The sequence below is a fragment of the Oncorhynchus kisutch genome, linkage group LG21, assembly GCF_002021735.2.
Source record: "Oncorhynchus kisutch isolate 150728-3 linkage group LG21, Okis_V2, whole genome shotgun sequence".
NCBI lineage: Eukaryota > Metazoa > Chordata > Actinopteri > Salmoniformes > Salmonidae > Oncorhynchus > Oncorhynchus kisutch.
The window spans coordinates 29,643,018-29,655,517 of NC_034194.2; the positions used below are offsets into that span (position 1 = coordinate 29,643,018).

General features: G+C 44.9%; 1 protein-coding gene across 2 annotated transcripts in view; it reads right to left on the reverse strand.

The window, feature by feature from the left end:
* LOC109866423 (serine/threonine-protein kinase PAK 5) overlaps positions 1–12,500 on the reverse strand; it is a 110,611-nt gene that overhangs the window by 52,741 nt on the left and 45,370 nt on the right. For both annotated transcript variants that reach the window (XM_031800722.1, XM_031800721.1), the window contains exon 2: positions 7,554–7,777. In XM_031800722.1, the coding sequence (XP_031656582.1) occupies positions 7,554–7,757 (204 nt within the window). In that variant the 5' untranslated portion in view covers positions 7,758–7,777. The remainder of the gene's footprint in view (positions 1–7,553; positions 7,778–12,500) is intronic.

Below are 12,500 nucleotides of genomic sequence, written 5' to 3' on the forward strand. Positions count from 1 at the left end.
CACACACACACACACACACACACACACAAACGTCACATTGACCTTTTACTCTGTATCCCTTTAATGAGACAGCACTAGGAGACTGCCAGGCAGAAGACACACACACACACAGCTAGACACAGTGCTGGGGGAGCCTGCCAGCCAGGCGTAGGCTAGCATCAGTCATGTGTCATTACGACCAGGGGAGAGGGAAATCAGAGGGGACATCAGGCCATCACAGAGAGGATACATATAGCACAGCCCACCCTGTAACTCAGCCACACATACATACACACACACACACACCAGGTCTTCTGGAAAACATGTGGCGAGGCGACATTTGCCACAGCCCTTTTCAATCAGGTGTAGCGTCACACCACTGATTCAGTTTTTAAATATATTTTGACGCAAAGCCTTAAAAAGAGGGGCACAGTGCTGGTTTTTAGACCGATTTGCCTCATGATTTGACAACTGGCACAATTTCTCTGTCCTTCACATTGGAGTGCTGCTGCATGCTCTTTGCTTGTCTTAAATGGAAATCGCAGGTCGAAGTGGTCCTGGCACAACGCACAAAGCTCAAGACGCCCACTCCCCTTTCCTCCGGTTGCAACCTGGTCTCAGAGCATTTCGTATTATTCTTTACAGACACACCATTTAGTATAATATGTTATGTTTGTATGGTTATATAAGACCGATACATACTTAAGGCAAAAACTAAAGTCAGGTCAGGGTGGGTGGATGGGCATATAACGTGAACTTCTAGCAACCCAAAGGTTGCATGTTCGAATCTCATCACAGACAATTTTAGCTAATTAGCTGTGGTGTAAAGACAAAACACTTTCAAGTACTACTTAAGTAGTTTTTGGGGATATCTGTACTTTACTTAACCAATTATATTTTTGACAACTTTTACTTTTACTTCACTACATTCCTAAAAAGTATATACTTTTTACTTCATACATTTTCTCTGACACCCAAAAGTACTCATTACATTTTCAATGCTTAGAAGGACAGGAAATGGTCAAATTCACGCACTTATCAAGAGAACATACCTGGTCATCGCAATAGCCTCTGATCTGGTGGATTCACTAAACACAAATGCTTTTTGTGAATTGTGTGTTCGAGTGTGCCCCTGGCTATCCGTATATATTTATTTTTTAAATAGAAAATGGTGCTGTCTAGTTTGATTAATATATAATTAATATTAATTCTACTTTTACTTTTACTTTCCATATTTTAGCAATTACATTTACTTTTGATACAAAAGTATATTTAAAAACAAATAAGTAGTATTTTACTGGGTGCCTTTCACTTTTACTTGAGTAATTTTCTATTTAGGTATCTTTACTTTTACTCAAGTATGACAATTGGGTACTTTTTCCACCACTGCTAATTATAATAGACTTGATAATTACTTACTACTTTTTAGCTAGTTTGCAACTACTTAGTATGTTAGCTAACCCACCCCTAACCCTAACCGTAACCCTTTTAGTTAACCCTAACCTTAACCTTAAACCTAACCCAACTCCTAAACTTAACCCTAACCTTAACACTAACCCCTAACCCTAACCCCTAGCCTAGTGTGCTAGCTAACGTTAGCGTGCTAGCTAAAGTTAGCCACCTAGCTAGAATTTGTAACATATCACACGTTTTGCTAATTTGTTACATATTGTATATATTAGAAATTCATAACATACTGTATGTTTTCAACATTTGTAACATATAATATGAATTATTATTCCTAATATATTATATAAAATGGGTGATGGACATCCACAAATGTATACATACCGTACAAAACACAACGTTACATACTAAATGGAAGTACAGAATAATATGAAATGCTCTGAGACCAGGTTGCTGGTATTTATTTATCAAGCGTGATAACCCATCACTCCCAACAGAGACAAGCCAAAACGCTTCCATAAATGTAGCAGCCTATACACCTAAACACTAGAGATCTGCCATGCTGTCTGATCAACTGTGGGCTACTAACAACAGCTGCATAGTCTAGCCTACTATGCGCCCTGCCCTCTGGCCAGGCTAAACGAAGCTCTAACCTTGTGTACTACTACTACTATGCGCCCTGCCCTCTGGCCAGGCTAAACGAAGCTCTAACCTTGTGTACTACTACTACTATGCTCCCTGCCCTCTGGCCAGGCTAAACGAAGCTCTAACCTTGTGTACTACTACTACTATGCTCCCTGCCCTCTGGCCAGGCTAAACGAAGCTCTAACCTTGTGTACTACTACTACTATGCGCCCTGCCCTCTGGCCAGGCTAAACGAAGCTCTAACCTTGTGTACTACTACTACTATGCGCCCTGCCCTCTGGCCAGGCTAAACGAAGCTCTAACCTTGTGTACTACTACTACTATGCGCCCTGCCCTCTGGCCAGGCTAAACTAAGCTCTAACCTTGTGTACTACTACTACTATGCGCCCTGCCCTCTGGCCAGGCTAAACGAAGCTCTAACCTTGTGTACTACTACTACTATGCGCCCTGCCCTCTGGCCAGGCTAAACGAAGCTCTAACCTTGTGTACTACTACTACTATGCGCCCTGCCCTCTGGCCAGGCTAAACGAAGCTCTAACCTTGTGTACTACTACTACTATGCGCCCTGCCCTCTGGCCAGGCTAAACGAAGCTCTAACCTTGTGTACTACTACTACTATGCACCCTGCCCTCTGGCCAGGCTAAACGAAGCTCTAACCTTGTGTACTACTACTACTATGCGCCCTGCCCTCTGGCCAGGCTAAACGAAGCTCTAACCTTGTGTATACTACTACTATGGCCCCCTGCCCTCTGGCCAGGCTAAACGAAGCTCTAACCTTGTGTACTACTACTACTATGCGCCCTGCCCTCTGGCCAGGCTAAACGAAGCTCTAACCTTGTGTACTACTACTACTATGCGCCCTGCCCTCTGGCCAGGCTAAACGAAGCTCTAACCTTGTGTACTACTACTACTATGCGCCCTGCCCTCTGGCCAGGCTAAACGAAGCTCTAACCTTGTGTACTACTACTACTATGCGCCCTGCCCTCTGGCCAGGCTAAACGAAGCTCTAACCTTGTGTACTACTACTACTATGCGCCCTGCCCTCTGGCCAGGCTAAACGAAGCTCTAACCTTGTGTACTACTACTACTATGCGCCCTGCCCTCTGGCCAGGCTAAACGAAGCTCTAACCTTGTGTACTACTACTACTATGCGCCCTGCCCTCTGGCCAGGCTAAACGAAGCTCTAACCTTGTGTACTGTATTTATAGCCCTTTCGTTTCTGACAAAATGTGAATGGGATCAAATGTGGTTTCTATTCAAACCTGGGCTGACTAGGCTACCTAGACGTTTTCAATCCAAACGTATTAACTGGAAGGAATCAATAACACAATAGCTGACATAGACTGTGAGGTCATGTTTTATTAGTCCTACAGTTGCATAAAGCAAGCTCAGACCTGTGAGTTTTATTGTCCAACAAAGACACACTTTCTCTGTGTCTTTGTATAGGAAACACCTCTAGTCGTTCTTTAAAATGTCATTCATGTGAACAAGTAGAAAGTTGCTGGAGTTTGGCAGGGTTTCCATCCTCCCCAAGGCCAGGAGAATTTCTATTAGTTCTTATTAACCATGTGATCTGATTAGAAAAACGCTGGTCCATCGTAGCCCATATTACACCTTTTTACAACAGATTAACCACGTTATACCTGATAAGGTCTGGAGTTTTACCTGGTTAGGTTACCAGGGAAAAAAACGTCACATTTTTCACCTTGTTGGCTCAGGTATTCAAAACAGCAACCTTTCGGTTACAATGCTCTAACCGCTAGGCTACCTACTGTTCTTCTTGAAATGGGAAAACATCATTATGCCTTATTGTGCCTTCACGACACAGAAACCGCACATCATATGTCATTCATTTCTGTGGAGAGAAAGCTGCAGTGTGTGCGTGTGTGCGTGTTTGGTTGTATGTGAGCTGGAGTGAGTAATGGAACTGGCTCAGGCCAGTTGGTTAGTTAGTTGTTGGTTGATGTGGTAGGGCAGGTAGTGTTCTGAAAAACATGCAAACCCTTATGACCTATTTTTCTACTGGCTCTGTATCAGTCCTGGGTTCAAATACCATTTGAAATCTTTCAAATATTTTTAGCATTTGCTTTACCCTGCCTGGAGGGCCAGGTGGGCGAGTTTTACACTTTCAAGGCTTTTCTAGTGGTTCCATGGCAACAGACAAGCTCAATCAAGCACAGATGCAGTATTTGAAATTATTTAAAATTCTATTCTTTTTACACAAATCTGCTCTTTATAGCAGGCCATGGGAGCATGCACTTCACACCCATATATCCACATCAACGCTGGCACATCTTGGAAAAAAATAGTCAATAAAAAGAAAATGAACAGCATTCCGCTACTTATACAGAATTGCCACTTTTCGGGGTCATGCATATGAGAGATAAAATATGTAATATGTACTATGCCCCCCCCTCCCCTCCCAGCCACCTAAACACACTACTTCCACTTGAGGACAGGAAGTGTGCATGTGGACAGGTAGTTTTGGAGAGATGTAGTTAAAGAAGAACAGCGGTGTGTGGTTATGACTGTATGTGACCAAAAAAAGGAAAACAAGAAAAGGGAAGTGAAGGGTAGTAGAAGTCATACTTTTCGCAAGGGTGTTTCGGCCGACCGGATTTTCTTGGGAGATATCTGTGAAGAGAGCAACAGAATTAAAGTCTTGTTTCCCCTCTTCAGAGATATCTCCAATGGCAACAGTGCTGTTCTAGAAAGATCAAGTTTTACAAAAAAAGTGTTTTTGTGTAGTTGCTGCAGATGTCTAAAACCTTTTTTAAGTTAGAGGTAGAATGTCAATTGAGGTTAGACAGGAAGTATTTAAATATATTTCTGATGTCATATCCTGTGATGGCATGTCCTCTCGCTCCTATTCTCCCAAATGCCAGTGGCTCCTCATAGACTAGGGTAGCGTAGCGGATAATGCTGAAGATAATACCCATCTCTTTGAATAAGCTACTGCTACAAATGTAGCCTAGAGATCAGCAATGCAACACTGCCAAATACGGACCATTTCAAGACCGGTAAGTTTAGAAGCAGTGAGGCTAAGCAGGCTAGTATGCTGCTTATTCATTTATATAAGATGATGGTCTACTGCTATGAGAATATGTATATTAAACTGTCGTTAAGGCCTCTTCTGACTAAGTGCTTAGCTTCGAGGATTATTTGCACTGTTGTTGACAATCAACGACAATTCTTTATCGATTATTTTATCAGTACCAGCTATTCAGTTTGATTATTAACTATCAAAACAGTTGCTGAAACGATAAAGTGGATGTCCGTGTTGTGTGTGTCGTTGGCTTATGTCAGTTTATTGTACAGCGAAGAATGACAATAAATAAAAGTGCAAGCAGGTGTAGAGACACAGAGCACAGGGGGGCCGGAGGGCTGAGGGCCGGGGGGCTGAGGGCCGGGGGTCCGGGGATCCGGGGGGCCGGGGGGCTGAGAGCCGGGGGGCCGGGGGGCTGAGGGCCGGGGGGCTGAGAGCAGGGGGGCCGGAGGGCTGAGGGCCGGGGGGCCGGAGGGCTGAGGGCCGGGGGGCCGGGGGGCTGAGGGCCGGGGGGCTGAGGGCCGGGGGTCCGGGGGGCCGGGTGGCCGGGGGGCTGAGAGCCGGTGGGCCGGGGGGCCGGGGGGCCAAACATGCAGTATGAGTGGGACTCCACAGACGGAGCAGGAGAAGAGTAGAATGGCTACACTGACACTACCACTACCACAGGCTGGACCAATAGGTCTAGGACACCTATTTTACAACAGCTAGTAGCCACACACTAAACAGAATCCCTTCAGAAACCCCTCTGATGCTTCCTAAAGGAGTAGTGTTATAAACAGGCATTACAACTTCAGGGACTGCTGCTGTACACTAGCATAGGCTAAAGCACGATGGTGAAATGCTTCTGACTGTTGAGGAGTCAATTTGCCTGTGTATTAATTGTATCTGGCCCCTATTGAATAAACTAGCATATAAATGAGTCATTGAAGCACAACACAGCATAGGAACATTCAGGGACAAGGCAGAACACAGTCACAGAGGAGGAAACATGGGCAATTCACTTTACACTGTCATCTGCAAAGAGATTGTATCCGATTTGTTTTGTCAAGAAAAATGATAGGATATTGAATTTCTCTTAACAATTACTAGTTACGGCAGCACTTTGTTATCTGCACGTTTGGTAATAAGCTTGCCACTAGCCAATCAGTTTGTCCAAAGGTACCTTCGATTTTTGTTATCTGCACATTTGGCAACGAGCTCACCACTAGCCAATCAGCATGGCCAAAAATACCTTAGTCTTTCATGGCCATCCAATCATCCCCTTAGGCGTTGGTAAGTCAGTTATAATAGGTCGATTGTAAACAGTTAATTGTGCAACTGGCTGAATTAAAGGTATGTAAGTGACTGGAGGTATCAGACACTCCCAGGATCAATAATGGAACATTGAAGAATATAACAATCAACCTGTGAATAGATTAGTATTTCTGGAGAGCTCATGTACTATCAGAAGTTCAAGGTCTATATCTTTTAACAAGGTCTATGGCTTCTTAGAGCCTTGAGGAAGCGTGTACATCTTGTGGAACAGCCTGGTCTCATAGACTAGACGTAACATAGTAACGTACACCCGGGTACACTTAAATTAGTATGATATGTTATTTTGGTATGGTTACATAAGACAGAAGGTTACTTAAGGCAAAATCTAAAGTAGGGTAGTTGGTCGGGGTGGATGGGTTGGCATATAACGCGAACGTCTAGCATTTAATTAGGTCATTAGCAACTTTGCAATGGCTTACTACTTTTTAGCTACTTTGCAACTACTTAGCATGTTAGCTAACCCTAACCTTAACCCTTTTACCTAACTCAAAACTCTATCCTTAACCTTAACCCGAACTCTAACCCCTAGCCTAGCTAACATTAGCCACCTACTTAACATTAGCCACAACAAACATAACGTAACATAATGTACGAATTGCAATTCATAACATATCATACAAAATGGATGATGGACCTCCAAAAATGGATATATACCATTCGAAACATAACATATCATAGCATCCCGGATTTACATTTACTATGTTACATCTACCACGGAGAAGAATTGCCCATCTTCACTTCACATAAAGACAACATATCAGCTCATAACATGTGAATGGAGCCAGACTGGTGCTCAAGGACACCCGGTGTGTATAGGGAGGGAGGGAGGGAGGGAGGGAGGGAGGGAGGGAGGGAGGGAGGGAGGGAGGGAGGGAGGGAGGGAGGGAGGGTGAGAAGGAGAAAGGAAAAGTATTTATTATGGATCCCCATTAGCTGCTACAATGTCAGCAGCTACTCTTCCTGGGGTCCAGCAAAATTAAGACAGTTCTATACAATTAAAAGCATTACATTTCACAACAGATTTCACAACCCATTAAGTAAATATAATATAAGAAAGGGGATTAAAAAGGGAGATGAAGAGAGAGAGAATCCGAGGGAAAGAAAGAAGGAAAGAGACATGAATGAGAGAATAGAGACAGACAGAGTAGCACCGTTTGTCTACCTTCATAGGAGCCAGCTGTATGGGCGTGATATAGGAGGGGTCTACCATGGGCTTCGGCCTGTTGGCTGTGTCTGCCAGGAGACTCTGCCATTGCTGGGGCAGGCCAGTGAACTTCTGCTCCCGCGCATCGAAACCCGTGTGGACCCGGTGCTCGAAGTTAGATGGAGCTGAAATCTCCAGCCTCTTTTTCTTCTTCCCAAACATGCTGGAAAACCTGGACAAACCTGGGAACAGACAGTGAGATATTTTATTAAAAAACAAGTAGGTCCCGACAGACAGACACAGCAGACTTAGTGGTCTAAACTCACTATTTGGGAAACACTGTATTCGATGAATAAGTACATTATGAAGTCGATATACTCTATGTTATTGGGACACAGGCTGCAAGAGATAGTCAAGATATCTCCCACTTCAACACTTATAGCATCCTTAACCTTTACTTTGTTACTTTATGTTCCTTCTTGCAGTATGTTTCAGTGAGGTAACTAGCTGGAGAAGTGGATGTGGGAGAGAGAATCAATGGTATAGCTTAGGTAGTTTATGCAGTACAATAAAATGTTATCAAGTATCCTCACTGGGAGAGTTTAACACACACACTGCATAAGTGCATACAACACACACACACACACACACACACACACACACACACACACACACACTTCACATACTAATTAACATTGAAAATCAATTCTGAAATTTCTAATTGGAAATGACAAACTTCCGAAGCCTTTTTGTATCCCCTGTAGGAACATTGTCTTCCTGTCTCTATCCCCTGTAGGAACACTGTCTTCCTGTCTCTCTCCCCTGTAGGAACATTGTCTTCCTGTGTCTCTCCACTGTAGGAACATTGTCTTCCTGTCTCTCTCCCCCTGCAGGAACATTGTCTTCCTGTCTCTCTCCCCTGTAGGAACATTGTCTTCCTGTCTCTCTACCCCTGTAGGAACATTGTCTTCCTGTCTCTCTCCCCCTGTAGGAACATTGTCTTCCTGTCTCTCTCCCCTGTAGGAACACTGTATTCCTGTCTCTCTCCCCTGTAGGAACATTGTCTTCCTGTCTCTCTCCCCTGTAGGAACATTGTCTTCCTGTGTCTCTCCCCTGTAGGAACATTGTCTTCCTGTCTCTATCCCCTGTAGGAACATTGTCTTCCTGTCTCTGTCCCCTGTAGGAACATTGTCTTCCTGTCTTTCTCCCCTGTAGAAACATTGTCTTCCTGTCTCTATCCCCTGTAGGAACATTGTCTTCCTGTCTCTATCCCCTGTAGGAACATTGTCTTCCTGTCTCTCTCCACTGTAGGAACATTGTCTTCCTGTGTCTCTCCCCTGTAGGAACATTGTCTTCCTGTGTCTCTCCCCTGTAGGAACATTGTCTTCCTGTCTCTATCCCCTGTAGGAACATTGTCTTCCTGTGTCTCTCCCCTGTAGGAACATTGTCTTCCTGTGTCTCTCCCCTGTAGGAACATTGTCTTCCTGTCTCTATCCCCTGTAGGAACATTGTCTTCCTGTCTCTCTCCCCTGTAGGAACATTGTCTTCCTGTCTCTCTCCCCTGTAGAAACATTGTCTTCCTGTGTCTCTCCCCTGTAGGAACATTGTCTTCCTGTGTCTCTCCCCTGTAGGAACATTGTCTTCCTGTCTCTCTCCCCTGTAGAAACATTGTCTTCCTGTCTCTATCCCCTGTAGGAACATTGTCTTCCTGTCTCTATCCCCTGTAGGAACATTGTCTTCCTGTCTCTCTCCACTGTAGGAACATTGTCACCCTGTCTCTCTCCCCTGTATGAACATTGTCTTCCTGTCTCTCTCCACTGTAGGAACATTGTCTTCCTGTGTCTCTCCCTTGTAGGAACATTGTCTTCCTGTGTCTCTCCCCTGTAGGAACATTGTCTTCCTGTGTCTCTCCCCTGTAGGAACATTGTCTTCCTGTCTCTATCCCCTGTAGGAACATTGTCTTCCTGTCTCTCTCCCCTGTAGGAACATTGTCTTCCTGTCTCTCTCCCCTGTAGAAACATTGTCTTCCTGTGTCTCTCCCCTGTAGGAACATTGTCTTCCTGTGTCTCTCCCCTGTAGGAACATTGTCTTCCTGTCTCTATCCCCTGTAGGAACATTGTCTTCCTGTCTCTCTCCCCTGTAGGAACATTGTCTTCCTGTCTCTCTCCCCTGTAGAAACATTGTCTTCCTGTCTCTATCCCCTGTAGGAACATTGTCTTCCTGTCTCTATCCCCTGTAGGAACATTGTCTTCCTGTCTCTATCCCCTGTAGGAACATTGTCTTCCTGTCTCTATCCCCTGTAGGAACATTGTCACCCTGTCTCTCTCCCCTGTAGGAACATTGTCTTCCTGTCTCTCTCCACTGTAGGAACATTGTCTTCCTGTGTCTCTCCCCTGTAGGAACATTGTCTTCCTGTCTCTATCCCCTGTAGGAACATTGTCTTCCTGTGTCTCTCTCCTGTAGGAACATTGTCTTCCTGTCTCTATCCCCTGTAGGAACACTGTCTTCCTGTCTCTATCCCCTGTAGGAACACTGTCTTCCTGTCTCTCTCCCCTGTAGGAACATTGTCTTCCTGTCTCTCTCCCCTGTCGGGACATTGTCTTCAAGGGGAAACTGATTCTCTGTCTGTATCACCGTTCCGGACCTCCGTCGTGCCAGCCTGACCTAGCAACACACATCAGCCCTGCCAGCCTGACCTAGCAACACACATCAGCCATGCCAGCCTTACCTAGCAACACACATCAGCCCTGCCAGCCTGACCTAGCAACACACATCATCCCTGCCAGCCTGACCTAGCAACACACATCAGCCCTGCCAGCCTGGCCTAGCAACACACATCAGCCCTGCCAGCCTGACCTAGCAACACACATCAGCCCTGCCAGCCTGACCTAGCAACACACATCAGCCCTGCCAGGCCAGCTGCAGTAGCCACGGTGAGTAGACAGAGGGACAGATGGTCAGAGAGACACGCTAAGGAGAGGAATAGGCTAGTGTGTTTGTGCATTCAAAGAAGCCTTATCTAAGTAAATAGGAGGATATACATGGGGGGGGGTGATATCTATGTCTCTGTAACTTTCTCACTAATCATTATTCACAATTCATTCATGATTATCCATAATCATAGTAGCATTCACATCAATACGTTTTCTGAAACATATTTTAATCTCGTTTACAATAAAAGTAACTACAAAATGACACAATACATTGTTTACCATTCATTTCTATTGGGCACAACATAATCCTAAACACAACCAAAACAAACTGTAAATACATCCAACAAGTTCGTAGAGTCACAAGCTTGATGTAGTCATTGTGTGCTAGGAATATGGGACCAAACACTTAATACACTATAAGTGAGTTCGTCCAAATACTTATGACACCATCAAATGGGGGGACTAGAAACATCAACATTCATTTCTGAATCAGATGAAAATACCTTCAAATAAAAGATGTCATTCTGTACTGTTGCCTCATGTAACAAGTATGTGTATATATCAAATCAAAAATACTGGTGTATAGAGCCAAATTCAATGTTTTAGCTTTACTGTCCAAATAAATACTTAGGGAGTGTATCTCACTCTGAGTGCCTGAGGAGCAGTCTCATGAGCCCCTGCAAAGACCCCACAAGTAGCTCTGGCCAGTAAAAGTGCCTGATAAGAAAGTTAGGACCTCAACAAGTAGAAGTTGCCGGTGCCTGATAGAAAAGCGATAGAGGAGCGAGGACCGAGAGCTGATAGAATGATTAATGGAGTCTTTCTCATTCAATTTGCTCACACTCCCTCAGGAGAGACAGCAGGCTGATTTAGGGAGAGAGGGAGGAGGAAAGGGAGTGAGGGAGGAGAGGAGAAGATAGGGAGAGAGGAGAGGACAGGTGGTGTGGTCAGGAGGTGAGAAGGGAAAGAGATGGAGTTATTATAGGAGGGAAAGGGGGAGGCAATGGAGTGGCAGAGTGGCACACACACACACACACTCGCACGCACACACACACACACACACACCACACACACACACACACACACGCACACACACACACACACACACACACACACACACCACACCACACACACACACACACACTGCACACACACACACCACACACCACACACACACACACACACACGCACACGCACACGCACACACACACACAACTAGCATGCCTTTCACGTCTCCAAAATAGCCAGCTAACATTCCTGCATTATCTGACTCCATCTCCCCTTATCCATATTTGACCTGCCAATAATCTCCTTACGCACTGCGGCCATGCCAACAAACCTTTTCCTCATTGGCTGAGTGCCAGTAGCATCTTTATTGATTGGCCGAAGGTGTTTGACCTGTTACTATTCTTATCCCTAACCATCAGTGTGTCCTCTTGAAAGTAAAACAGCCGCAATCAGCCACTAATAGAAAACATTACAATTACTAAAAATATAGAGCCAAGTTAATTACCTCAACAACTGAACTAAAACACACTGAATGAGTGTATCTCTGGGTGTCAGTGACAGACACTAGCTAGCTTCCCTAACTAAAAGCCACCTGTTGTATAGACTGGGGGAGTGGGCCCAGCAGGGTGTACAGCCCAGCACCGACCCACCTACAGTAATTGAACTAATGAAGGGTTTGATGGTTAATTGACTAGTTGAATCAGGTGTGTTAGTGACAAGATTGAACAAAAGCCTGTACTCTCTTTAAGTCCTGGACACTACACAACGACAGAGAAGCTCATCCCCAGCAGCACACGTAGGGGGATCACACCAGGATTTTGAGCAGGGACAGAGACGCACGCCAAGGGGCAATGTGTTTTGGGAATGGGATTCCAGAGGTTAGCAGGGCGTAAGGCTTCCCAGGCCTGGTTGTAAGAGGAATACTGGCACAAACTGCCGGACTGCTCGTCCAGGCACACACACACTGGTACGGATACAGGTATCCTGTGTGTGTATTTGTTTTCTCTCCTCCTGCCCTAGTCAC